The sequence below is a fragment of the Rhamphochromis sp. 'chilingali' genome (genome assembly GCF_963969265.1).
Source record: "Rhamphochromis sp. 'chilingali' genome assembly, chromosome: 2".
Taxonomy (NCBI): domain Eukaryota; kingdom Metazoa; phylum Chordata; class Actinopteri; order Cichliformes; family Cichlidae; genus Rhamphochromis; species Rhamphochromis sp. 'chilingali'.
This window is the reverse complement of record NC_137930.1, coordinates 45715882-45742452: the sequence shown is the minus strand read 5'-3', so window position 1 is coordinate 45742452 and position 26571 is coordinate 45715882. Positions and strand designations below refer to the sequence as shown.

Below are 26571 nucleotides of genomic sequence, written 5' to 3'. Positions count from 1 at the left end.
TACATGTACTTTATTCATATTTCATATATGTTTGTTTACAATTATACAAAAATACAGAATACAGTAGAGTTTTCACCCAGAATACCAACCAGGCATTAATAACATTTGCTTTTTGGCACCCAGACTTATTTCCTGCCTAGAGCCATTTGACTCACTCACTGAAGATAGATGGACTGAATGACTCGCACACTCAAAAGCACTGTTCAGGATGCATCAGAACACATTACGACTCACATAGGAACAGTATTAAAAGGGCAGTCATTCTCTTGACTAATGCAAGAAATTGCTTACTTTCTGGCTTCCCCGCATTAGACATACTGCTGCTTATGGCTCTTGCATAGACAGGAAAATGGGAGACCATGTTTTTTTTTTCTATTTTTTTGTTCACAGCTTAGACCTGTTGCAGCTCATTATATTCAAAGACCATGTATAAAAGCAACTTTTGACATAGTATACCTTGTTTGCTCATTTGTGGCTAGAGAAGCCCGTATCTCTGTCAGAATATTGGAAACTGCGTGTAATAGTCTTCATGTGGAGAAGCACAACCTAAAGGTAACTGTAGAGAAAGTCTCAGGTCTTAACTGCCATAGATATTATACTTCAATACGGTTCAAAAATGCATCCTTGAAAGGAAGCAACTGACTGAAAACTTTGAAATTGCAATACTTTGTCATACCACACGTTTAGATATTTCCTCTAAAAGTACTGTTGGTGTAGACTACACGGACACCAAAGTGTTATACTTTTTCCTAACACAGACTCGGCTCGCCATAAAGAACATGTCACAGGAAATTTGTCATGATCAAAAGCGTTCCTCAAAAATGCATTTTTGAACATTTTCTTGCAGTTCAACACTAAAAACAATACCACACGAAAAAATTCCAGCTATTGATGCTGAAAGGTAAAGTTGATCTGAACTATATGAACACCAATGTGGTATACATAAAAAAACAAAAACAAAAAAAGCAAAACAAAACATATATTTAATTTTGCACAATATACTCTTTACTCCTATATGAAAAAAATTCCCAACATATAGTCCCAAATACACAGGAAACAAGCAGTTACCAGATTAAAAGTTTCCTATAGGATATAAAGGAGAAAATGTAACGTGGACAGAAAAGTTAAAACCACTGCAGTTTGTTCAGCCATTTTAGTTTTCACATTCTGAAACACTGCTTTACTAGATCCAAATCTTTACTGGGCACAAGTCAAACGAACTTAACTCTCAGTTAAAAATAAAAGAAGAAGAGAGACTGGAACTCCTGTCTGTTATTTTTGTCTGCCCTGTAATGATCTCGCCACTCTGCTAAAACACGGAAACATGGAAGGGCTTTTACATTTCCACACGAGTCACTCACACCAACCAAACAAGGCACAAAAACATGAATGGACATGGTACAATGTAAGACCACATATGTAAGAGAAACACTCAAACTAGATATAGATACTGATGTTTGTGTCCTGCCAGTTATGTCATTGTCAGGTATGTGTCTGATGGGAAAGGTCACAGTCAGTGTGTCCTAATCACACTGCTACCTCTTTATTGATTGTCATTAAAAATATTCATAATTACTTGACTACAACCCATCATAATTTATTGGATTCCCTACTTTGTCTTTGGGCAAGGCTGTGAAGATTAGTTTCCTTTTTAAATAGTTTAACCCTGCTGCCCGTTTCCTCAATACTGTGATAAGTTGGCGCAACTTTAAGGCAAAAAATTCAATATGTGGAGAACTTTGTGGATTATAAAGGTAAGGGGCATTTTTGTCAATTTTTAAAAACTCATATCATCTGTTGACCTTTATTAGCATTTTAATTTTGATAAATGCACTTACTATTTCATCAGATTTTCTACGAGTGCTTTTCCTGTGCAACACTAATTCTGGCAGTATTGAAAGGCAAAGTAAGCAAGAACAGACGAAACCTTATGAGTGAACAGTCTACACTTGATGAGCCTGATTTACGATTACATTTGGTTTTTGAACAAACAGTTTAAAAGAAAGATAGTTTATCATAAAAATCTAAATGCTAAGGTCTTTGTTGAATATTTCTGTTTCTGTCTCAAACAATTTAGTGTTTTTTCCTTTGAGGAATGGCCATCAAGAAATCTCTTATGTAACAGTTTTTGCCTTGCAAACATAGATGTGTGTAAAGTAAAAAATAAAGGCATTGTCGAACTAAAACATTTGCTAAGGGAAGCTGGTTGCTGTCTTATATGTGCCTGTCTTCTATGTTCTGAAAAACTCACCTTTAAATAAAATAAAATAAAATAAAAAAGATATGAATCCACAGACGTCATCCCTGATACTTGTTAGCAGAATGTCATTGCAGATTTTAACAGTCTAGATCTAAGTTAGTCAAAGCAGCATATTCTGTATACATGTGTTCTCACACATTCTAAATCACCCGAATTACATATACGCACAACAACAACAACACCAATAAGAAAATGACACTTGTTTAGGAGGAATATGTTTTGGGGTTTGCGATGTGTTAGTATACAGAACCTTTTTTTCTTCTTCTTTTTTTTTTTTTTTAAATGTGTGGCCCTTTAGTAATGGTGCTGTTAAATGACTTAACTTCAGACATTATAGTTGCATGAACAGCAGCCACTGAGTGCTGCCACCAATAAATAAATACATCATATATCCCCATGGGTACATACTGTACTTAAAGCAGATAATGTGACTACATCTTGGAACAACAAAGATTAACATTATTAATCTTAAGGAAACCTTGGAGGCAGAGGAAACTGTGGAGCTGCTGAAGGTGTGGTTAACATGAGGGTCACTGGAGGTAGTAATTCAGGCTTAAGTTCATACAAGACATAACCAGCATAACACTGGTCACCTTGTGGTATGTTCCTTGAAAATGAAGCGGCAGGCCCAAAAACACAGCCAGACTGAATGACACGCTGGTAAAAAGACATAGCTTTCCCCCAAAGATCTGTCGATCCAGCAGATTCTGATGAATGATTAGTCGGAGTCATAGAGTCCCAGGATGAGTGTGGAACAGGAGTTTATAACAGCAAATATCTCACTTTTTTTTCTCAAAAGCATGCAGTCTTAGAAGAAAGGCAAGCTTATCCGCATGATATAAGTGTGTGATTAAACCAGAACAGTCTCGGTGATGTAATATGCCATCGTGAATCTGGAGAGCAGTCATGAACAGGCCTTTCGCCTCTACGGTCTCACAATGGAATTCAGCTTCGTGTTTTCTTTTCACCCTTAGACACCAACAGAAGAAAAGGGTAGAACCCTGTGAGAAAGGAGAGTGAGATGAGGTTTTAGAGCTTTTTGAAATGTATTTGCTCTTATTTACAGCAATGTCAAAAATCTTACCAAATACACCGAAGAACACCAAATGCAGAAGCCTTACACTATTTCAATGACGTTCAGCATGTTCCTGCAGTTGAACAGACAGACATTATCTTTCAGTGAAAGAAAAAGAAGAAGCAGAAGAACAAACAAGAAAAGACATCAAGAACAACAGAGATGGCTTTCACATGACAGGAGTCAAGGTTGGTACAGTAGGACAACGTGAGCAATGCAGTCAAGACGCTTGAAAAGTGTAGGAAAACTACTTTTGTCATTTTTTTTTACTAGTCCTGGCAGTAAATATATATCTTCAAACCTTTTTCTATGATGTGAATATATACCCCTCCTAGCTACTTTATCAGGCAAAATTAACTAATGGAAATTAATCAATCACATGGAAGCAAATTAATGCATTTAAGCATTTAGACACAGTCACGGTGACCTGCTGAAATTTAAACCAAGCATAAGAATAAAAGGTGATTTAAATGAGTTTGAAAGTGGAATGTTTGTTGGTGCCATGCTGGCTGGGATTTTCCCCACACAACCACAACTTCTAGGGTTTACAGAAAATGGTCCAAAAATAAGAGAAAAGAAAATATGCAGTGAGTGGCAGTCCTCTTGGTTAAAATGTTTTGTTGAAGTCAGAGGAGATTGGTCTGATTGCATTCAGTTGCTTGGTAGGTTACAACAAGGAAGCATCATATTTGAAGAAGATGGCTACAGCAGTAGAGGCCCGCAAAGATCGTATCTTCTGTCAGATAAGAACAACAAACTGTTGCAATTCACACTGGCAGAAACCGGAAAGCGCAAGGAAAATTGTTTCCTTGTCTGATGGTTTGGCAATAAGACAATCAGATGGTAGAGTCAGAAGTTGGGTTCATCACCATAAAAGTGTGCATCCATCCGACTTTGTATGAGCATTTCAGAGTGTCGGTGCAATGGTGCGGAGCAGCGAGCGGTCCCCAAACCCCAGGTCACGGACCCGTACCGGAGTCGTTTGAACCGGGTCGCAAGAGTTGAGGCTTGGGTGTGAAATTTATGGTTTTTGGGGGTCTTATTAATTTTTATTGATTTTTTAAAAATCATTTTTATCGTTAACTCGGTTTCCCTGGGTCTTTTCCTGTGTATTATGAATAAATCTTTATTTTGGTACCAGTACTGGTTTTATTTTGTTGTATTTATCCCTGATACCTTAAAGGCCGCCAAAATATTGACATAAACCGGTTCGTCGCGCAAAAAAGGTTGGGGACTGCTGGTGTGGAGCATATTTCCTTGTCACACTTTGAGCCCCTTAGTATCAACTAAGCATTGTTCAAACACAACGGCCTAAATGAGTGTTGTTGGCGACCATGTTCAACCCTTTATAACCACAGTGTGCCCATCTTGTGATGCTTGCTTCCAACAGGATAATGCGCCATGTCACAAAGCTCAGATTGTCTCAAGCTGGTTGCATGAACATGAAACTGAGTTCAGTGCACTCAAATGGCCTCAATATCCACCAGATCTCAATCCAATAGAGCACCTTTGAGATGTGGAGATTTTCATCATGGGAATGCAATCAGGATATTTGCAGTAACAGTGCTGTGTCAGTCATGTCAGTACGATCTTCAGCCAAAATCTCTGTGGAATGTTTAGTACATTGTTGTGATGGACTAGCACAGAGGTGTCTCCTAAACTTTTTAATATGGGTGGCAATATGAGGGTTATATATATGAGCGACACCCTACAGTTAGGTGAAAAATTACCTTTTTATTTATTTTTTTATTTATTTTGTGCATATACTTTTTAATTTAAAATAATGACTTATTATTTTTTGTTTCTTGCCATTGTGCAACAGTTAGGCTATTGACCTTCTTTAAAGAGTCTTGACTACACAGTGATGATATTCTATGAAATATTTCTATGAAATCAGGGGACTTACAAAAGAGTGAATATGAAGGAAATGTAAAAAGTAAAGTAGCAGCAGAATTTGATACGAGTCCAAAGCCTAGGCCTAAAAATAGTGTAATAATAAACACACAAAACATTTTCTACTACTAAATTCACAATTTTAACAAAACCCACACCTCCAATATTTCACTGCAAATTTGCTATTTTAGAGTTTTCATGCCTGAAGTAATACCTTTGATCTCTGTTTATATTTTTTGTGAATAAATAGTACATAATTAACAGACTGCTTGCTCAATCAGTTTTAAGCAACTAATCCAGCTGCAGTAAGAAGTCAGAGCATTATTTTACTGCTGCAAATTTGCATTGCCTGTAAATTAAAAACAAACAAACAAAAAAAGCTCACTTTTCTGATATTTCAGTATCTAGTGGAGGTGCAGTCCCTTCTGTTCCTGTGAGTCCTTCTTCTGCAGGATTCTGTTGAACATCGTCCTGGTTCCTCCGTGATCTGACCTGTGCCAGGTTAGAAAATTCCTCTTAATTCCAAAGTTCACCACAAGGATCAACGAGGTGTGTAGAACAATGGCACAAAGTTGAAAGGCTGCCGCCAGCTCTCATAAATTCAATGGAACAAAGCACGACTGTATCTCTCGACATTTTCATATCTCTTAGGTACTTCAGCTTAGTGTTTGAGGTCAAAGGTTGGCTCACCTTCCATACAAGCAAGAACACGATGGCTAAAAGTGGAATGAAGAGTAAGGAGAGAAGGCTTCTCTCCACCACCTCAGGCAGGAGTCTTTGTTGCTCACCTAGGATTAAAAGGACAAATTCTCTTAAAAATTACTTAAACTATGATTAAATATTAATAAATAAACTTTTTCTTCAGTGATTTCTGTTTTTTTAATAATTAAATTTTCTTTGTTTTTACCGTGAAAAGTAAAGAGCATCACCAAATAAATATTATACCGTACCTTATTTCTTAGTTCTTACTCTCTTTAACATAAAGAGCATTTTGCGGCACAAACTACTGATAATGTGCAAAGATTTTCTTGGCATCCATTCAAATAAAATACTGAAATTTAATCTCTCTGGAGGTTAATGTGGTTATCAGGAAAGCAACAGTAAACAAAAAGAAACTTATTATATCACCATGTTCTTGATCTCCCCCTTCAGTGTTTCTGTTGTGGTTAATCAAAACACTGACAACTTGTGAAGATGCAAAGCCCTGCAGGGGTTTTAACTGAGTAGGCAGGTAAACACTTAAAAGGACAAGGCGAGGCACATGATGAGGAATTTGCCCCGAAGAGCACTGCTCATCAGTGACAGCATTCTGAGGGCACTGGCTTACTTGATATCAAAAGTGGAAAAACACTGCTGCCCATTTGGTACACCAGCTGGACTGGTTTTGCAGCTCTTTTTTTTTTTCTTGCAAATATCCACAGACTTACTTGTGTTGCAGTCATTTGGACACGGTGGGCTGGTAGTGGGGGACTCTGAAGGATAAACAGAAAAACACAAAAGAGATGGATTCAGAGTTACCAGAAAACACAACAAGACAAATGAAAAAGTGACATAAAGGGATGGAAATTAAGGGAAGAGAGGAGTGTCAACATTTTATTGTCAGGTGTTAAAAAGGCACCTCAACACCACTTTTTCTACTCTCCCCTCAAACACGCACAATAGAGCTCATCCAACCACTCCGCAAAAGAAAAGCCAAGCGCTTGGGAAGATTGCTCTGTATTCAACGTGTAGACAATCAGGTTTCGGCTCTTTTCTTCCTTTTCACATGTGCTACCTTGGGACATCTTCCCTCGGTCCTGTGACTCAGCCGTGTCTCTATGGGCCATCTGACCGCTGAGAACATTTTTCAGCTCTTATCTTGCAAAGTTCTTGTGAAGAAATAATGGTTTGTGGATTAAAAGCTTCTCCAAACAGCCACAAGAGGTCTGTCCTAAATAAAGCCTTTTCACTATATTCCTAAGAGGGTGGCTGTAGTTTTACAAGCAGGAATGAACTTGTGACGGAAATGTTCAGGGTTTAAATTTATTTTTTGGGAGGGCGTTTTCAAGAGTTAAGGTTAGTTTCTGAACGCTGCCTGCTTTCCCACACCTTTAACTTATGCCTCGGGTTTGTGTGTTTTATTGTTCTCAGTCCTTAGTTTAGATTCTTTTGCAAATTTATATTCTTGTTAGTATAGTTATAACATTATTTTTTTGGGGGGGATTATACATTTCTCTGAGTTTTAAAGTTTCCTTTCCAACTGTGGTTTTGACAAGGCTTAGTTTTAATTTTGTGCAAACTTCTCTGGGTAATCTGGTATTAGGTATTAGACGCGCTCGTGCTGTGTAGCCCTTTGGTTGCTAAGTATTAAACTGACTTCAAATTATATCATGATATACTGTAATATATCACATATGAAAATGTGATTAAACAATCTTTCTGCTTGTTACTGATCATCATTAAAAGTAATCCTATTCAGTTATTCTTTATTATTGTTATCTGACTTATGAGTACTAAACAGTGTTCTTTACTTTCAAGTGATTATACCTTCTTCAATTTTTCTCAACATTAATGAATGCAAATTGTTGATACAGAGAAAGTGGTAACTTCATAAAATGAAAAATGTTGTGCAAATCTTAAATTCATATCTTTAAGGGCACATGTAGAATATCAGGTGCATTACAAAGTGATCTTAACTGTGAAACTAAAATGTGAAAAATATGATTATCCTCTTCTGACATTTTTTTGTTTTTTGTTTCCTTGCTGACTCTTTTCATGCAGAATGAAAAAAGATGAATTCAAATTCAGATTGCGAAATCCAGACTACCTTAAAAACATCAGCTTCGTCCAAGAAAAGCTGGACTGACTGATAGATATTTTGCCAGTCTTGTCATTTATTGTAGTGTGCTTTGGCTTAAAGCATCACACTCCAGATGGAGTGAACACGAGTGTGCAACATGCAGCTTGTTGTGGAGGCGTTACAACTGAACTTTTGCAGAAACACCTGAGATATATTAGTTCAAATAGTTCGACCCAGTGCTTTTTTTTTATCCTTTGTTTTATTTTAATCAATAAGAATCTGTAAGAGGAAATGCTGACTTAGCATTTGACCACTGGCTCAAAAAAAGATCTACCCTTTTTTTTGTAACATGAATTAAAGGCAAACACAAATGAGCAAACATTTATATATCACAAATGGCCTTATAGTAAATTTTCTGCAAAACCCAGTGCACAGTAGCTACAAACATGCTGCAATCAATACAAACTTTGCACACGAATTCAGCAATAAAGCAACAAATCTCACACCTCAATTAACCATTTAGTTTTTCTTCATTTATTAAACTAATGAAATTACACAAACATGTCTAACAACATAAAAGTGTTATATAGAGTACTCACCTTCTGAATACTCGTCTATTAATGGTGGGTATGGTGAGGTGGGACAGGGAGGAACATCACAGTCGTGTGCATCTTCTTTATTCTGTGCAGCTCTGAGTAAATCTTCGATGAAGTCAAAGTATTGGTTGGTGTCAAACCTCTCTTCCCTATAGTGGCACTCAAAATCAAGCATGATGTCATTCTGGAAATACAGAGACACAATTTTCATTAAATACATTTATTTCATTTCTTTTTTCCTTCCAAAAAAATCTCTAATTTTTCTACACACATGCAATCTTGCGCTTTTCTACATATTATCACATGAAAGTGCATGACTGTGCAAATGCTTCATGTATTTCAGACATTCAGTGTTCTGCAGCCTTTCATGTCTCGCTTGCAAAGCTGGTGTGAGAATAACTTGTGAATTAACAGAGTAAGCATCATGACTCCTACTTTCTGAACCTAAACCAGTAGCGACCATGTATTTGAAACAGACTATATGCTGCGTAATACCTGTGAGAATGGGTAACTCTTTCAAAATGTTGAAAACCCATTTCTACCCATATTAAATGAAAATCATGTGACTAAATGCATACCTGAAGCTTGCATGCTTTCGTTCTTTCTTTTTTTTTTGCAGTCCAAAAAAACTTCATCCAAAATCATTCAATTTAAATAATTAGGCCACTATATATTTTGATTATGTGTTTTTCATATACATTATCCAATTATATATAATGCACATTTCAACACTGTTTGTCATGGATGCTGGATCTGTAATAAAAGTGGTAAAAGATAACCAGTAAACAATGAACTTACCAGATCCTGCATATGGACCCTTTGTTCTTGGAGAATCTGAATGAATATGCTAATGTTCTCTTTATTGGATGAAACGTTTCCAAACTTTTCTGATAACCTTACTAAGCTTTCCTCCAAATAGAAGATATTTAATTTCATCCAACACATCCCAGCCTGGAAAAAAAGGAACACATATGTAACATGAGATGTATGAACTGTGTGATACATACATGGTATAAGATAGCAGCATAGCTGATGTGTTTACTGATAGTTTGACATGGGGATGTAGCTCAAAAAAGGTAATCATTGTCAGTGAGTTCATCGTCTTATGGCTCAGTCATACTAGAGTAAATGGCAGCCTTGGAACTAGCGAAAAGTGGCAGTTGCGGTGACCAGCTGGTCACCCAGAGGTTGAGCATGCGTCACGTTCAATCTCTGAGTAACCACTTTCAAAGGCAAGGTAATTACATAGGTAAGAAGCAACCAGTGTCAAAACATTTGTGGTCCAACTGACTCGAATCATTCTCAGACAGACTGTTGAAGGTTTGCCAATAATTGCTGCCTAATTTATAAACACAGATTGTTAACGCACTGCAATTAGTCTGAGTCTATGTGTGGCGTTGAGTGCAGTCTGTGGCAATAGGGGACTTGACTTTGCACTTTTGTTCACCTATAAAAGTTAATTGCTGTATTATCACAACAGATTCTATGTTATTAACAATTTGAACCAATCCAATTGCAAATTGGTAGCAGACTGGTTTCATCTTATTGCTGATTTATTACCATCCTGACACACCCAAATCAATCCAAATATGCCAAATGACTCAGAGTGGCCATAAACCTGGTTCACCTCTTTGAAGTAACAACGTCAAATGCAAGGACAATTAAAGTATTTTTTTTGTGCTTATCAATTTGCTAGATTTGTCATAAATTTGGTTACTGCCTGTTCATTGAAAGATGTCACAATATCTTACCTCTTCTTTAGGAATGTACTCTAGAGGAATTAGGTAATCTTTAGGAATATTTTGTCTCTGTAAAAAAAAGAAAGTACATTAACATTAAACTGCAGGCAACATCATAAAAACATGAATTTTCATTCAGTTTGAAAATTTGTGAATTTACTATTATTGAAACCATGAACACAAAGACTTGGTGAAACAACTACACAGCTTTCTTTTTTGTTCCTGTTCCTGTTCCTGTTCAGGTGCTAACTTTCTTTTTTCTCCTCTGTTGACGAGTAGTTATTTAAAATATATATTCTAGAAAGATAAACAGGTAGTTTTTACATTACACGGTTAAGTGATGGCAGTGATCAAATATGGTTCTCTGGAGAAATACAGTGTTTGCAGCTGTTTGACCAAAGACTTTCAAGATCTGCCACTGGTTTGAATACAGTTCTAATGCCTTTGCATTGTGCTTTGTGTGTTCATTTGACTATATTTTAATAGCTATAATAGCTTTAGATTGTTCAGTGGTAGCCTGCCATGTATAACATACCAGAATAGACATTTAGTTTAGAATTTCTCAAATACAATTTAATTGGAGTGTTTCTCTTACCAAAGTGGAGAGTTTAGCGATGTCATTGGTCACTGGGTTGACGTTAAGTCTATCTGAATGCACCCCAAGCGTAATGAACAGCAGGAAATGGACACAGACGTGTATCCAACTCTGCAGGTCAGAAGGGACAAACATGTTTTGGCAATTAGTTACATCTTCAACATAAAAAGCCATTTATGATCAGAATCTCATGTGAGACATTAGATTAGAGTTTCACTGTACCTAAAAAGCAAAAGCAAAAAAAGTCACACTAAATCAGATTAAGAACAAAAAGAGTGGGTTTTGCAGCTGTTCCTGCAACTTTCCAAGATTTAGAGTTGTTGGTGTTTCCATGCTTAACAACTCGGCCTCCCAAGCCTTTGGCCATTACTTGCACAAAGATGTGTTTTCTCTTATAGAAGTCACCAAGAAATACAATTGGCAATGAAATATGACAATTTTACAGCCATATAATAAATGTGTATTGCCAATGCTGTGTTGAGTACTATTCTTACTGGCTAGTCTTTATGGTGGAGACACATCAAAGCATTTTACAAGGACGTATAATGTCACACCTGCAATGTTGGATAAATTACTGTCTTTGTTCTGGAAAACCAATTCAAGTTATGTCTTAAATCTATGCAAAGGTCTTAAAGAATGCAATAAAGAGTCTGATAAGATGACTAACAGAATTCTTACTCAGAGGACTGCTTTCAATTTTCACTTGCCTTCTGTTTTAACTGGCAGTTGCTTTAGTTGTAAGAGTATTTTAGTTCCTGGCTCTTCTTTAACTTCTAGCGAAGTGAAAAAAGAAATAGATTCTCTGCCATGCTGGAACAGAGTTGGGTAATGACACAGTACTAGATGTTATTTTTATTTTTCAATGACAAGGGATTTTTGTTGTCATTGTCTTACATGTTTTAATGTTTTTATGGTCTTGTCAGGTCGGGGTAGATCATATGGGTAGCCAGAAAAGAGAGAAAGAGCTACTTTAAAAGTCTTGAAGTTTTACACACACAACCCAAAAAACCCCATCAAGTATCAGCATACTTATATCAGGTCCGACTGTGATTAATTATTTTAAATTTGTGTACTTAAATAGAAGATATCAGATGCCAAACGTTAACCTTTTAAAATTTACATCCTTTGGATAATATCCCTTTTTGTAATATTGCTACTTGCCAAGTGTTAAAGTGATTGGAAACAGAGTGCTGCCATTTAAATGAGATATTTGTTCTTAAAAACATATGTCTCGCAGTAAGAACAATAATGTAAACATAGCTTCTTAAAGTTACTCTCAGGCTCATGAAGAGACAGCTTGCAGTCTTTTGGCTGACCTGCTTCTTATGCAATGGATCCCTAATTCTCCTCTCAGTAAAGATGGGGCCAAAAAGAAGGAGAGCCCAAAAACACATTAGTAACCTTCAATGTGAACTTGCTGTTTGGTGGATAAAATTTTAAGTGTTTCACAAAGGGAACTATGCCACATCTAATCTGGCAACCTTTATAACAAGATTTTGTTCTATTGTTAATGATGATCATACTATTTTGCAACAACTAACTGCGGCACAGACCTGGACCATCTACATTTCCCTGCCAGCCTGGGGGTGAGATCAGTAATTTTCAAATCTTCAAACCCACCAGTGTTCCTCCTGTTGCTATATGTAAGTCACAATAAGCCACAACAGGAAGCCAGTGGAACAATGATCCATCTACATCAGGAAATGCTAAAGGAAAAGACGGAATGTAATTCAATTCCTTGTAGCTTGTATCATCCAACTATTGTCTTTAAATGGAAGTCGGGGTTGAAAAACAAGCAAGTTTGTTGGACACTTAAATTCATGAGTTATGCCTCAATCTTTAACCTCTAACCATATTTGTATAACAAATGAGGGATAATAAAAACAGAGTTCCCTATCTACAACTAAAGTACAATGTTGGGATTTTTCAGCAAAGCAAAACCTGATGTTTATCACACAACATCTCAAACCACTCCAATACTCTTGTTTTTTGTCTTTAACATACTGTCTGTACAGAATGTGTGCACAGTGATGCTCATGAACGAGAAACAAGTGTATCTGTTGTCTCCTTTAGGTTAATGTCCAGTGTCCAGGCTGCCCGTAATTTCTTTAGTATGGATTACATGCAGAAACTTGCTACAGTACCTGAGTGTATGGAGTTACAGGCTTATAGTGAATTCAGCAGGCTAGAATCCTTAAAATTCCTCTTCAAGCCACAATATCCATCTGTTTACATTTCTTACATAGCTTAAGCTTACATAGCTTAATGGACATGCTCACTATATAGAAACATTTTTTTTAAAAGATGATTCAGTGTGTCAAGTGTGCAGTTGTTGCTCATGCTGTAATAAAAAAAAAAAACCTAAAACTTTACATAGACTAGAAAGCATCCCATCAAATTTAAGTCAGTGAAAAGATTATTAAGAAAAATTTGCTAATTATGTTTGGTCATTAAGGACATTCAGAAGACATGTTATCATTTCACTATCAAGCTAGTAAACAGCTAACTGTTGTGCACATGTGGACCTCCTGTGACTGGTTTGCTATTATCAACATTATAATTTCTGAATGTTTGCAAATGTAAATATACTAACAAATAAAACTAAATAATAATAAATAAATAAATACAACAACAAAAAAAAGAAAACAAACAAACAAAACATCAGCAAACACATCAGGTGGGGATGTAGTCACCATTCCAGGATCCTTATGAGACAGATTCATAACCCATGAAATAAATTAGCTAAGCACAACCAATCAACGAATGTTAGACTGGGTGTAACATGTTAAAGAACTCGATTAACCTCTTGGTGCTGGTAAGTTAAGTGTCTTTCTGAAACAAATCTTCATAAGATTTATGGTTAGATTGGGCTGATGAGGGGACTAGGACAACTGCTTCAATTATGATGGTGGTAGAGACCTGACATTTCTGTATAATTAATGCAGATCCTATCACTATCCAAGAGGTTTTTAGTTTTACATCATATTATTCTATGAAAAGGTTTACTTAAAATGGAAATTGAATACTTGAAATAGAATATGATGATAGCCTTTTGAGAGTGACCAGAAAATACAGAATTTAAGTATTAAAACAAAACATAATTTAACGTTTTCTTTTATTGCCTGAGTCAATAAAATCAGATTATGTAATTGGTTAAAAGGAAAAAAGAAAAAAAAGAAGAAAAAAATCAAATGGTAGGACTCCTAGATCTGGATTACTACCAAAGTATAATTAATTGTTTCTTTGCTCCAAGGCTGAGCTGTCTTCCTGGATTAGGAAAACCATTCATGTGTTACTTCTGTGCTGACAGAAGAAAAAAAGAACCCAAATTGTAGTTTACAATTCCCATTCATATTTATAGTACAACTCTCTATCATTTTGATTTTTATTCAGCAGAGGTTTAAGAGCAGACCTACCATTAAACATTTCAAACAAAAAATAACAACGGACGCAAACCTGCTTAAATTTCTGCTGTTGGATCAAAACAGCTGTTGACTTACTTTTGTGTGTTGGCAACACAGGAAGGAGGTACAGACTTACGCAAGGACACAATGTTAAAAAAAAAACACTGTTGAAGAAATGCTGTGCAACAAGAACAACACTGAGATTTAGCTTCACTTTTCAACAATTTTCACTGTTAAAACCTTGTTTTGTAAAACAATTTATTTCACCAAGTAGCAACTGTGTGGGACAACATTGCAACAACTATTGCTACTATGTGGCTACTTTGAAGAAAATAATATAAAGATACTGGGAATTTGTAAAGCTGTGTGTAGAAATCAGTTGGTGCACGATACTGCTGCAATAAGTTCTATTTTACTTGAAGACGGTACGGTCATGGAAATCTAAGTCCTCTAAATGTACAATTTGCAAAGAGAGTGACTGTAATTTATGCACTCTGACCAAAAGTTATTTTTACAGTGCACGATAGTGGAACCATTCCTAAGACTATCAGTGTAATCTGACATCCATGTAAAATGTAATAGTATCATATTGTCACGTAGTCCATAGCATATACACCATATTTTTACACAACTGTATCTTATCGTGAGCGGTCTAATTTCAACAATAAAAATATATGGGAACTATCTTGTTAAAATAATACACACCGAAAAAACAAACAGATCTTGTTTCTAAAAGTTCCAGAAAGGCTCCGGAATTCCCAACACAGCTCAGGCCAAACATATCAATAAACAACAAGGCTTCAGTACCGACAGCACTTTGACTTACTTGAACTCGGTCATCTGAACATTTCCCTGATGCTTTCTGATTGACTTTCAGACAGAAGACACAGCTGCACTAACAGGAGATGAAAGTATCTCCCATGCACAAAATTGCATTTTTCTGTCGGACACTTTACAACCACTTTTTGTTTTAACAGTATCAGAAGTAGTAGTAGTAATAGTAGTATTATCAGAACCAAAATCATTGAATATTAATTCACAAGCCTCCAAAATAAAGCCCTGTTCTCCATCATCAGGTGCATCACAGTTCTTGAGGCCTGCTGAAAGCCTGTTTTCTGTTTTCATTATAATGATGCAGATAATGATTATCCCGTCTGATTTTCCATCACCACTTTGAACCCGATGCCTAATTAGCTGAACAGGCTCTCCAGACTGCTGGGCTCGTGGCCCTGTTATCCACGTAATCTCATAAAAGCAGAGCACAGTACCTTGCATGACATTAGTCTACCATGGCAACATGCAGCCTGTTGTGTCAGATAGATGGACATTTCTCATAATCTTTTGCCTACATCACTGTTTTGAATTTTGCCATCAGTCATTAGTTCCCATGTTTTGAAATGAGGATTAAAACAGACCAGATGATGAAAGATGGGGAGGGAAAACACCAGGCTGCTGTTTCTGTCTAGATGTTCTTGAGTTAATTCAGGTTCAAGTTATCCGAGGGTTTCCAATGAATACCCTGGAATTTTTTTAAAACCTTTAAATGTGTTTTGTGTTTTTTTTCTTTTCTTTTTGTCAAAGAATATGTTAATTACTACCAGCTCGTTCTCTTCCTGATTCAACTCATCAGGAAGTAGTGTAGTCAAATTTTTATTCTGGAGCTCTGTTTTTTTTTTTTTGTACCTCAAAAAACAGATAAGACTTTAGAGACTGATTGAGAAATTCTAACTGCTGTACAAATGGAAATAATAATTTTATAAATTTACCTTAAGGTATAAACCGTAAAAACCATTTCCTCAACTATGTCTGACACATTTACAAGCGACATTTGTCTTGAGATGATAACTGTCAGACATCTGGGTTTCGGGGAATATTTTGCTTCCTGTTCAACTTGACAGCCCAAAGTACTCTACAATTTTGTCTCAGTACCCATTCAGATAAACTCTTTTCCTATAATTACATATCAGCTACACTGTTGAAATGAGAAGCAGAACGATTTAAAGATTAAATTTAAAAAGAAAAAGAGAAAAAGAAAAATATATCAAAGATTATAGCAAGTGCACAATCCGCTAAAAAAAGTATAGCTATTTTGTCACAAAATTAAACTGTATCCTATACACGAAGAGACATAACTTGAGTAAACAGTGAATTTCATTGAGGTTGATTTAATGTGGATCTATAACAAACCTAATTTGTTATATGGGGCTATTAACCCAGTTGGCTTGAACCGACTGGTGTAGCCCTACAAATAAACAGCTAACAGCTAACAGTTAAATACTTTGAATGGCTTAGAAGATAAAAATTACTTGATCTGTTAACTAGGTCTGATGGCTTACTTTTTAATTAAAAACGTACAATAACGTCACACAGAAAGGTGGTCTCCAGAGGCCAATTTATTACCAGCAGCTGAGATCAATTAAACTACTATGGCCACAAGTAGTGATAGCTAATGACAGATTTTCAGAGAAATCGCTCATTTAATAAATGATGAAAACAATTCGTTTTGTTGTGTGTGTGCCATTAAGCATATGTTGTTGAGAAAAACAGGAAACAAACAAACCTATTCAAATGTCTAATGAGATCAGACCTTGCCAACATTTAGGTAGAAATTAGACAACCCCTGCTGCGTAAAACAATAGGTTTCAGAGATGAGAGAGCACCAAATGTTTCAGTCCTTTTAACCAAATAGCATCAACGTATGATTGATCTGGAGCAGATTAAAGGCTTTAATGATGAAAACACAAATAATGATCTTGCTAGGAAATTAAAGGGTAATACAGAGAAGAAGCCAATCTGCAGGTGTCTTTTGGAGACAGTGAAGTGTCTGCTGTTAATGTCATCTTTAGGGCAAAAGTCAATCCAGACTTATTGCTGTATGACACGACAGAGCAGTGGTCAAATCAGACTACTGTCGCTAAGACTTGTCCAAACATATGAGCATGTGCATGAAGAATTAAGGCTCCCATTATGGTAACTTACTGAGCACACAATTTATTTATTGTTTATTTATTTTACAGTCAAAGCTATAATTTTAAATGTCAAAACAAGCTTGTTATTTGACCAAATAGGACATCCCTTGAATGCTACATCCTTAATAGAGGAGATGTTGAACTAAACAATGCATACTTTTAATTGCAATTATAGTGCACCGTTTGTGTACAGCAGGAAATTGCATCTTGCTACTGTGAAAAAAAATTCAAAAAGGGAGGAAAAGGATAAAATGGTGCTGTGTACTCTACAATGTTTTTGTTGGAAAGGAAAAGAGTGGGAAAAAATGTGTTTTATGATACTCTTACAATCCCTTTATATAGCCGCTTATCAACAAATAAGGGGTTAGACAGATCTGGTTAATATGCACTTACTGAAGAAGGGGAATTTTTCCTGGCCAACAAGGAATCTTGAGTTGTGCAACTGTGCATTTTTTCAGATCATCTTACAGATGTAGGTGATATATTTTACACCTTCTCACCAAAAGCTTGACTAAATTTGTACAACATTTTCCTCATAACAAAAACAATCATAATATTTTGAACTTGTGATTCATTCTCGAATATGTGAATTGGTGGTCCATAGTTGTCAGTTTTATGGTAACCGGTTTATAGTAGATCAGTTTATCAGATTCATATACTTTCAGATACTTTCAGACAAGTAGATCAACAGCTTCGTTGAAGGGCACCCTGTACTTGATGCTGTTAAAAAGCAGTCTAACAGGAACAAGGAAGTATAATTTGATTACAGTGTGAAGCAGAGAATTCAACCCTGACTGAGATAGAGGTACAGACATATTTTCCAGTGACTAAAAGATAACAAATGCTCTCTCCTCAGACATCAAAAATCATTTTCTGTTGCATACTGAACTGCACAGACAGAAATGTTCAGCTGACAGTATGAATTACAGACAGTATACAATTCTTCAATTAAAAGAAATAGATTTTTAACAAAAGATTTAGGTTTCCAATTGTAGTTTACTCTTACTTTATTGTTTGGGAAAGTGGGAAAGTATGTTGCCTCCTTTTGTTTTTTAAAAAAAATTCCAGTGTAGTTTAGCTTTTGGTTTTGTTGCTAACCACTGAACACAACGTGCCAAAAAATGATCTCCTTGTGGCTGGGCGTCTGCATTGGGCTGCTCATGCATCTTTCAGTGTTAACGCACTGGCAATCTAGTGGCAAATACCACAAATGCAAATGAGCTGGAGGCAAGGGTCTGTGTTGTACGAACATAGAATTTCCCGATAGTAGAGAAATTGCAGAAATAAATTTCGGCAAAAACTTGAAAAATTATAAACTTTCTTGGAGATTGCACAACTGTATCTCATTTTGCTAAACAAGAGGTGAAACCAGATATTTTTATTTACATGCTTAATGACCAGAAATGCAACTTTAAAGTTAAGATTAAAGTTAAAAATTGGACTTCAAAACAGAATATTTGCCATATCGATATCTTGTTGCTACTGTTTTCCTTGGGGGCTGCTGAACCTGGTCCAGACTGAATGTATTGGTAAATCGCAACCCGTTGAGGGTGTATTAAGTTTGGTTAAATTCATTTTATATAACCAAAATCACTACAACAGTTGCCTCAAGGCGCCTTATATTGTAAGGAAAAGATCCTACAATAATACAGAGAAAGAACAAACAATCAGATTGCCCTCTATGAGCAAGCACTTGGTGACAGTGAGAAGGAAAAACTCCCTTTTAACAGGAAAAACAGGCAGAATTAGGCTAAGGGAGGAGAATCCATCTCCCATGGGATGAGGAGAGAAGGATAAGGATAGGATAGGAAGGATAGGACAAATTAATTCATTAAAGATTTAAGCTACCACTTAATGGATATCAGCATTTTTATACTTTATTTATGTTAGATTACATTCAACAGAGTTGAAGTTGCAGATCTTTAGGGCAGGATCAGTAACAGTTGGTTTTTGACTTCAAAAGATTTCTTTATTCTCCAACTTACAGTATTTTATGGGAGAAGTATAAATGTTAGGTGTCACTGTATATTTTCAAGGTTGTTAATTTTAGTCCTTAGAATAAAGAAACTGAGCTTTGGTAAGTGGGAATTTTACAAATAGTTTGGGGTTTAAAAGGGTTCTGGATGTAATATTAAATTCATAAAACTAGTCACATTAAAGCTGACAGCAATTGAAAGTGACATTCCCTGAACCACAATTTAAGTTCACCACAGAACATGTCAGCCTTAAAGTAAAATGGATATGACAAAACCCACACACATTTCATTCATGTTTCTTAAACAGCCCAGATGACTAACACTGACTTTAAATTCTATGACAGTTGTCCTAACTGATCATGTGGAAACTTCAACTTGCAAGCTAATGGATTGGAAACACGAGGGAGGAAAAAAGCAGCATCATCTTAATACCCTCTAGCAACTGTTCTAAATCAGATGTATACCACAGATGCTCAGTGATGGGATAATTTGCGCTCGTAAAAATATCTGAAGGGCCTGTATTGATAAGGGACACTGAATTATAAGAGTTCAAGGCAAGATGCCATTCTCAAATGAAGAAAGAAGGTCCTTAAAAGAGAATGGACACACATGTGCAACCACAGTATGAATAGTGTGTTAATTATATGAGATATTTCTTCAGAGAAAAGATGAACTAATCCACAAAACAGATGATGTGTTTTCACTTATTCTGCGAAAGCTTTTTCCAAAAAAACAACAACAAAAAACAAACAAAACAGAAAAAAACAACCCAGAAACCATATTAACTAAAAATCCTGCTTTGACGCAGCAACAACTAAATCCACACACAAACTCTAGTTTAAAGGCAACAGATTATAAGCTTCACAATTGTGAGGTGTTGTGACCTGACAGCAGGAGTTCACTACTTTCAAAAGAAATTGCACAAGAGTTAAATCCAAAGCTCATGGAGGTACTTAAAATGATGTTATAGATACTCTTTGAGAAACCTTAATCCCTAAATGTAAACCTTTAAAGCGCCAGCTCAACCAGATTTTGACTTTGCCTGACTGTAGACTGTAACAAGCAGATTAAAGAAGGTGAAGAAAGGAGAGGTTCCTTTATTAAGAAGCACTGTGGGTCCATAGCTGATTCACACTGTGCACATATGTCTCTTGGCTAAAGAAGAAACCACTCTGAAACACTTTGCCCTGTGGGAACAGGCATACATTTCAACAGAATTACAGAGTCTGTGGTGGTGAGAGCAGAAGCTTCCATCATTTATTAATATTTCAAAAGAAATCGATTGCTGTTTTAAAACTTTGTGGAATACTTTCAAATTTCAATTGCAATTTCTCTGCTCCAAACACTCCAAAACCAAATCTTTGACATATTTAATGACATAAAGCACAGCAAAAACCATAAAATCCACTTTGGGAAGCTGCAACTGTTTACCTTTTGTCTTGCTCTTTATAAATTAGTCATGCAGTCATTAAAATAAGAAAATGAGATGCAGAAATGTCTCTCCAAGCAGTTGTTTAAACTCAACTTCTCGTTGAGAAATAAAGTTCTAAGACTAATAAATCCTGCAAGGCCACACACAGTGCATCAAGTCTACACTTACCAGTCCAGTACATTATACTAAACAGCAAATAAGGGATCATTTGAGACAGATTTTTGGACTTTTAAAAAGGGAAAATGAAAAAGGGCTGCTACTAATTGCTGCTACTAATTGCTTCTGACAAATAGATCCCTATGGTTTCTGCTCAAAATATTTTGCCAATCTACAGAACAGACCCATCTGCTTGGCTCTGGTCATGTACCCTCTTCCTTGTGACGGTAATTTCCCCAATAATGTTTGCATTCACATGACATCAAGTCACGGCGCCTTTTGTATAGAGACCAAACCCAGGTTTGATAAATCGTTGAACTGATCCAACCAGTCATTTCAGGCTTGCACATCAGTTAGAAAAAGCCTGCAGGAATTCCTAACTGACAGACCTCAGCATGAAGTGGTTAATGGATCAGAGTTCTATAAACATTGATTTTAAACTCTCAGGAATTGCTTCAATCATGTTTTCTTTCTCCTTGCTGGCTGTATGAGCACCTTGTGAAAGGTCTTCTACACTCTTGCATAAAGACAAACATACTTAAGGTCATCTGACACATAAAAGATGACTGGAAGAGAGGAGCTCAGCGGTTCTGTATCCCAAACCTCACTGAAGTCAAGAATGATTTTCAAGCAGGTATAGACACAGGCACCTTTCTAGCAAAATATTGCACTCAAAGACATGTGCCCTTCATGGGAGCGTTAGGTTAGACAGGGGATAAAAACAAGGCCTTTGGTGAATCTGGGACAGGACACTGAATGTCTTGTTCCTGCAGAAATAAGACATCAAACGCTCAGACACGAGGCCTGGGCTCTGTGACAGAAGAAAATCCTGTAAATCAATCCAGGTTTGCAGCGTTGCTTTTATGGTGTTGCTTTACAAATCTTTTTCAACAAGGGCAAAGTCACCATTTAAGACCATAATTACACAGAGCTGTAGAGCAAAATATAGCACTTTGCAAACAAAGAAAAATCACACACACTCACACGCTAATAAAACATAGGTTTGGTAGTCATCTAATAGCTGTAGGTTTAGCTCCTGTACATTCCCTTCAATATTGCTGATGTTCTGAATGGTTTTTATAGGTGGAAAAAATCATTTTGAGAGAACAAGCATTTCTTTTTTGGCTCCAGCAGTTTTTGGTTCTTGAAAAAAGGCTTAAATTCTAGGAAGTACTGAATTCCTCCTGTTTGGACCTGGATGGTGCATATGGGGTGAGCATTTTGCAACTGAACATCAGCTCTGTCTTCTTTAATTTTCACAGTTGCTGAACTGTGCAAGCTTTGTCTGCTAAAACATTGCTTTTGGCTATTTCATCTTCTTCACAAAAGACCTTCAAATTGGTCCTTCAGTTCTATGAATGTCCCCTGATTGAGGTTTCACTTCATTGGGCTATGATGAGATTAAACATGTTTGCAATATCAGTCTTTAACCACTAATACTCTGATATGAAGCAATTTCAGTTATACTCAGAGTCAATTATTCAAGCATTTCCCACAGGGCCTAAAAACAAAATAACAACCAAAGCGGATTCATTTTCATTTTCACCAATAACATGTGATCCTTAAGATAAATAAACCTCTCCAATCCCATGCAACCTCGAGTTAGGTGGCTCAATCATCACAAGTTACTGCAGAGACCAGCGTGCTCATAAACTAGTTAATTCTTGCTGTCAAATAAACCACAGCACACAGAACTTTATTCTAAACTTAAAGGCATTCAGATTGTGTTACAGAAGAGCAGGTGGGAAATGATTGACGATAAATCTAATCAATGTAATGGCGCAACAGTTAAAAAATAAACCTGACAGGACGACTATCTGAAAAACTATGCAAGCATTTAGATACGTTCAGTTAAAATGCCAAACAAAAGTTCAGCAGTGATGAGTGTCATTCACAACAAAGCAAATAATATGTGGATAGATATGCAGTGATGCATGGGCTGTGATTAAAATGTGAGTCATAGGGTCGACTTGATATGCAGCACTGACAAACAGACACTCATCAGTAGCGTGAGCTGCTCATGTGTTAAACAAGACATTAGCTAACATAACTGGCAGCCTACCTGGGAATTTCAGTGATTTAATGCTTTATCTTCATAGGTGGCATAAATTCCCTTGGGCTGCTGATGTTAATGAATGTGAAAGAGCCAGTGGAAACTAGTGTTGACTTTAATATAGTCTGGTGCGGTTTCTAAAAAGCCATAAGCATCTCAAAGCACTAAATATGTCATGCAACAGCAGCAACACCTCGTTATGCATTGAATGGATTTCACACAGCCCAGCATGCGGGCTCTAATTTAATGCTTTGTGTTTCCTTTCCTGCTGCTAATATAATCTCATTGTTAACTAATTCATTCAGCTGTGATTACTGGAGAGTGTAATTCTGACACATTAACACCCACTTTGCTACAACGCCTACCTGCAGCATGCCTTCTGGAACATGACACAGTAAATCTAATTATTCAGAGGCCTGTCATTCGATTTTGTGATTTGTCTTCAAGTCAGAACCTTCAAGTTTATATTTCCTGCACATCAAAAAAAACAAAAAAAACAAAGATAGAGAAATTTAGTTTACTTGAGGGATTCGATTGCATGCTGGTCCTCAGCAGGCCAGAGGCCACAACAATAAAGTAGAAGGAAACTGAGCCTGGATTATGTGAGCTGTGGGCCTTTGGATTTACAGCCTGTGCTGGACTTGGCTCCAAAAGCCAAACCATGTGTGCGTCTAAATTATCCTGGTGCTGAAATACTCCAGTGCCTCTTCACCTGCCTTGTGTCACTTTATTTGGATTGAAATGTTTAATCTGGGCAAACAACACAGTCAGTATACAGGAGGAGACTGTAAAACATCGCAGGGATCTTTGGAGGAGCAGGGAGCTACTGTGCAATACCTTTTGTGCAATACTTTTGTAAATAGTCAACGGTGCAATAGACTCAATACTTGAAATGTGCAATTCACTTGTATTTTTATTTTTATTCCTATTTATTCTATTTATCCCCTTCGTATATTTTATTTATATTGTCTCTGTATTTATATATATGTGTGTGTGTATAACTCTGTAACTTCTGTCGGTGCTGTGCTTTTTTGGAAATCGAATTTCCCAGAGGAACCCACCCGAGGGATTAATAAAGTTCTATCTTATCTTATCTTATCTTATCTTATCTGGAGCTGACAAGATGACTTGTCGAAATGTTAGCTGTCTGAATATTTGGCTTGAATCTTTCAATCTTTCTGCTGAATTAACAATAAAAAGCTAAATTCCTTAGTGTGTCAGGAAGGGCACAGGAGACCAGATACACAATGTCTCTCTAAACCTCACACAGCTCAAAGCCCCGCGTGGCTAGCATCAGAAAACTAGCGCTCCCTACTGGTGCCAAATGTTCTGTGGTGTGATGCAACAAGCCAGTACTCATGCTTGTTTCCCCACATTTGTGTGCCATAGCTTGTTTTTATGAATGCTCGAGTTTATTCAAAACTCTCTGACAAATGACACCTTTATTAAAGTGCATTTGAAACATATACTAATCTACTGCTACATGCCCTAACATTCGTAAAAATTATGAGAGGAATAAACAAGGAGCTCTCCATCGCCAAGGAATACCAGAAATATTTCAGTTTTTTCAACAGATTTGATACATATAAATAAAATAAATAAAATGTTTATTTTATTTTCTACTTCTGATAACAGAGGAGCACACTGCTGCAATATCAGTGCATGAAGAAAAGATGGAAGGTGTCCAACCACACAGCACAACTTACTGTATAACTTCATTAAAAAAAAAGAATAAAGGAAACTGCTCAGAATGAGATTAACTGTGGCAGACATGCCCAGCCTTAGTCTGCGAAACTTCAAAGACGTCCCTTATGCATGGACATACACGTACACACCCTGGTATATCCATATTGACATGTTTCATGTCCTTTGATTTATTTATTTTTTAATCTGATTTAGTCATTAATATGGGCTTAAACTGCCAAGCAGAGTGAGGCTGAGATTAGTCAAAAACCTGAAATGCACAGGGTTCAGTTACACAGCCTGGAGATGAGATTTAGTTTAAACCTTCCTATGTTTAGTTTAGCCAACAGGCGCAGCACGCAGATACCCAAACTAAATGCTTTCCATTTCATGCAGCAGACTTCCTAACATCAAGATATAGTCATGGTTTCTAACAATGTAAACGGGCTTCAATTTAGATGAAATGTTAAAATTTTGTATAAAGCAGTTGCTTGTGCTCAGATGAGGACCTGCCGGTATAGATTTGGAGGCTCAAATCTTTCATGGCGGGAATAAAAATGACAGATTGGTAAAATGCCAAAATTAAATAGAAATTCACTGATTTGCCAAAAGTAATGGTGATGTTAAACTGTGCATTTAGTCTTCTGCTTGTAGCCTACAGTTTTCAATCAGCCAGGTCATAGGTCAGAGATTACAGTGTCAAGGCTCACAGACGGAGCTCGAAGTGGACCTGCAGCGCACATAAAGCAGGCTGATGAATAACCTGCAGTACATGGAAAAACGGCAGATAAAAGAGCATATCAATTACCAGAAAACAAACAAAGAGCCACTGACATATGCACACATAAAGAAATACAGTGACACGCTGTCCTACACTGCACCTTAATAACCTGGGCTTAATTTACCTACTAGTGATTTGTGTCAGCCTGGCGAGGTGGATAAAATATGGCCTCAACATCAAGCCGTGTAATTCTGCAAGCATCACCATTCTCACTGAGTAAAGTAGTTTTACTCTTTAAACTACAACTCAAACGGAAACACCGTCCATTTACGAAGGTGTGCATGCAGCAATCATAAACTCTAACCTACAGGTTGAAAATTACTTAACCACCATGCGCTTCACGCATAAGTGCAATCATTTTAACAATTAGCGCTGAATAGTTACGCACGGCGCAAACCGTTCTCAGAAGTGAAGGCTGAAGTGACAGGGCGGCGTGGTTAAACTTACTAATCGGGGTGCAGTGAGGACGCTGCTCCTCCAGGGAAATAAGGAAGACGCAAATGTGCCACAGTCATCATACAGTGTGCACAGGTGGAACATTTTTAGCAAACATAACTTTAAGGAGGAAATCAGGTTTGCCATTTGGCAACCAAATCAAGCCACATCACAGCGTCAAAGGAAGGAAGGAAGCGGGACCCAGACGACTTGATCCCGCTGTCATTTATATCCTGTAATTAGTCGGAAACATGTCCCGTCGGTTTATTCAAATACAACGCAAACTTGTTAAAAATAAAAATCGTGCCCGATCTATACGGTTTTCCGGTTACTCGAGAGCAGGAGAAACAAGTCCCGCTGCGTAAGCCGCAGATTAAACTATTTATTCCGCAAAACCAACGAACAGACAAACAAAAACATCTACTTACTTTTGACTTCTTCATATGGAATGACAGGAGCAAATCCAGTGTGTCCGAAAGCCTATTTTATTTTACTTCTACGGGGAGGAAAGGGGTTGTCATCATCCTGTGTGCACATATCCAATGCCCAAGTCAGCAGTATCCAAGTGGAGGAGAAAAGGAAAAGCCCAAAAGGAGAAGATCGGCAAAAAACCGTGATATTTAACTTTTAAAATGTGCAGCCTCTAGGCTAATAATGTGTGGCATATAGCCCAGCTATCTACAACATAGATCCAGACACTGAGCGCTTGCAGCACAGGAGCGGGACAACGCGCAGAGGGAGGGAG

At 36.9% G+C, this 26571-nt stretch overlaps 1 protein-coding gene across 1 annotated transcript; it reads right to left on the bottom strand.

The window, feature by feature from the left end:
* kitlga (kit ligand a) lies at positions 1-26571 on the bottom strand. The gene is made up of 10 exons (XM_080869162.1): positions 26255-26571; positions 10938-11048; positions 10355-10411; positions 9402-9554; positions 8607-8787; positions 6656-6700; positions 5919-6016; positions 5614-5720; positions 3345-3408; positions 1-3261 (listed from the first exon to the last, which is right to left on the bottom strand). The coding sequence occupies exons 1-9, from the start codon at positions 26267-26269 to the stop codon at positions 3378-3380; spliced, it is 798 nt and encodes a 265-aa protein (XP_080725288.1). The 5' UTR covers positions 26270-26571; the 3' UTR covers positions 1-3261; positions 3345-3377.

Excerpts from the sequence above, each read along its gene's own strand:
- kitlga (XM_080869162.1), bottom strand. Across the intron at positions 8,788-9,401 it reads GGGTCCATATGCAGGATCTG|AATGACATCATGCTTGATTT; the intron begins GTAAGTTCATTG and ends CTGTATTTCCAG. Across the intron at positions 3,409-5,613 it reads GATACTGAAATATCAGAAAA|GAACATGCTGAACGTCATTG; the intron begins GTGAGCTTTTTT and ends GTTCAACTGCAG.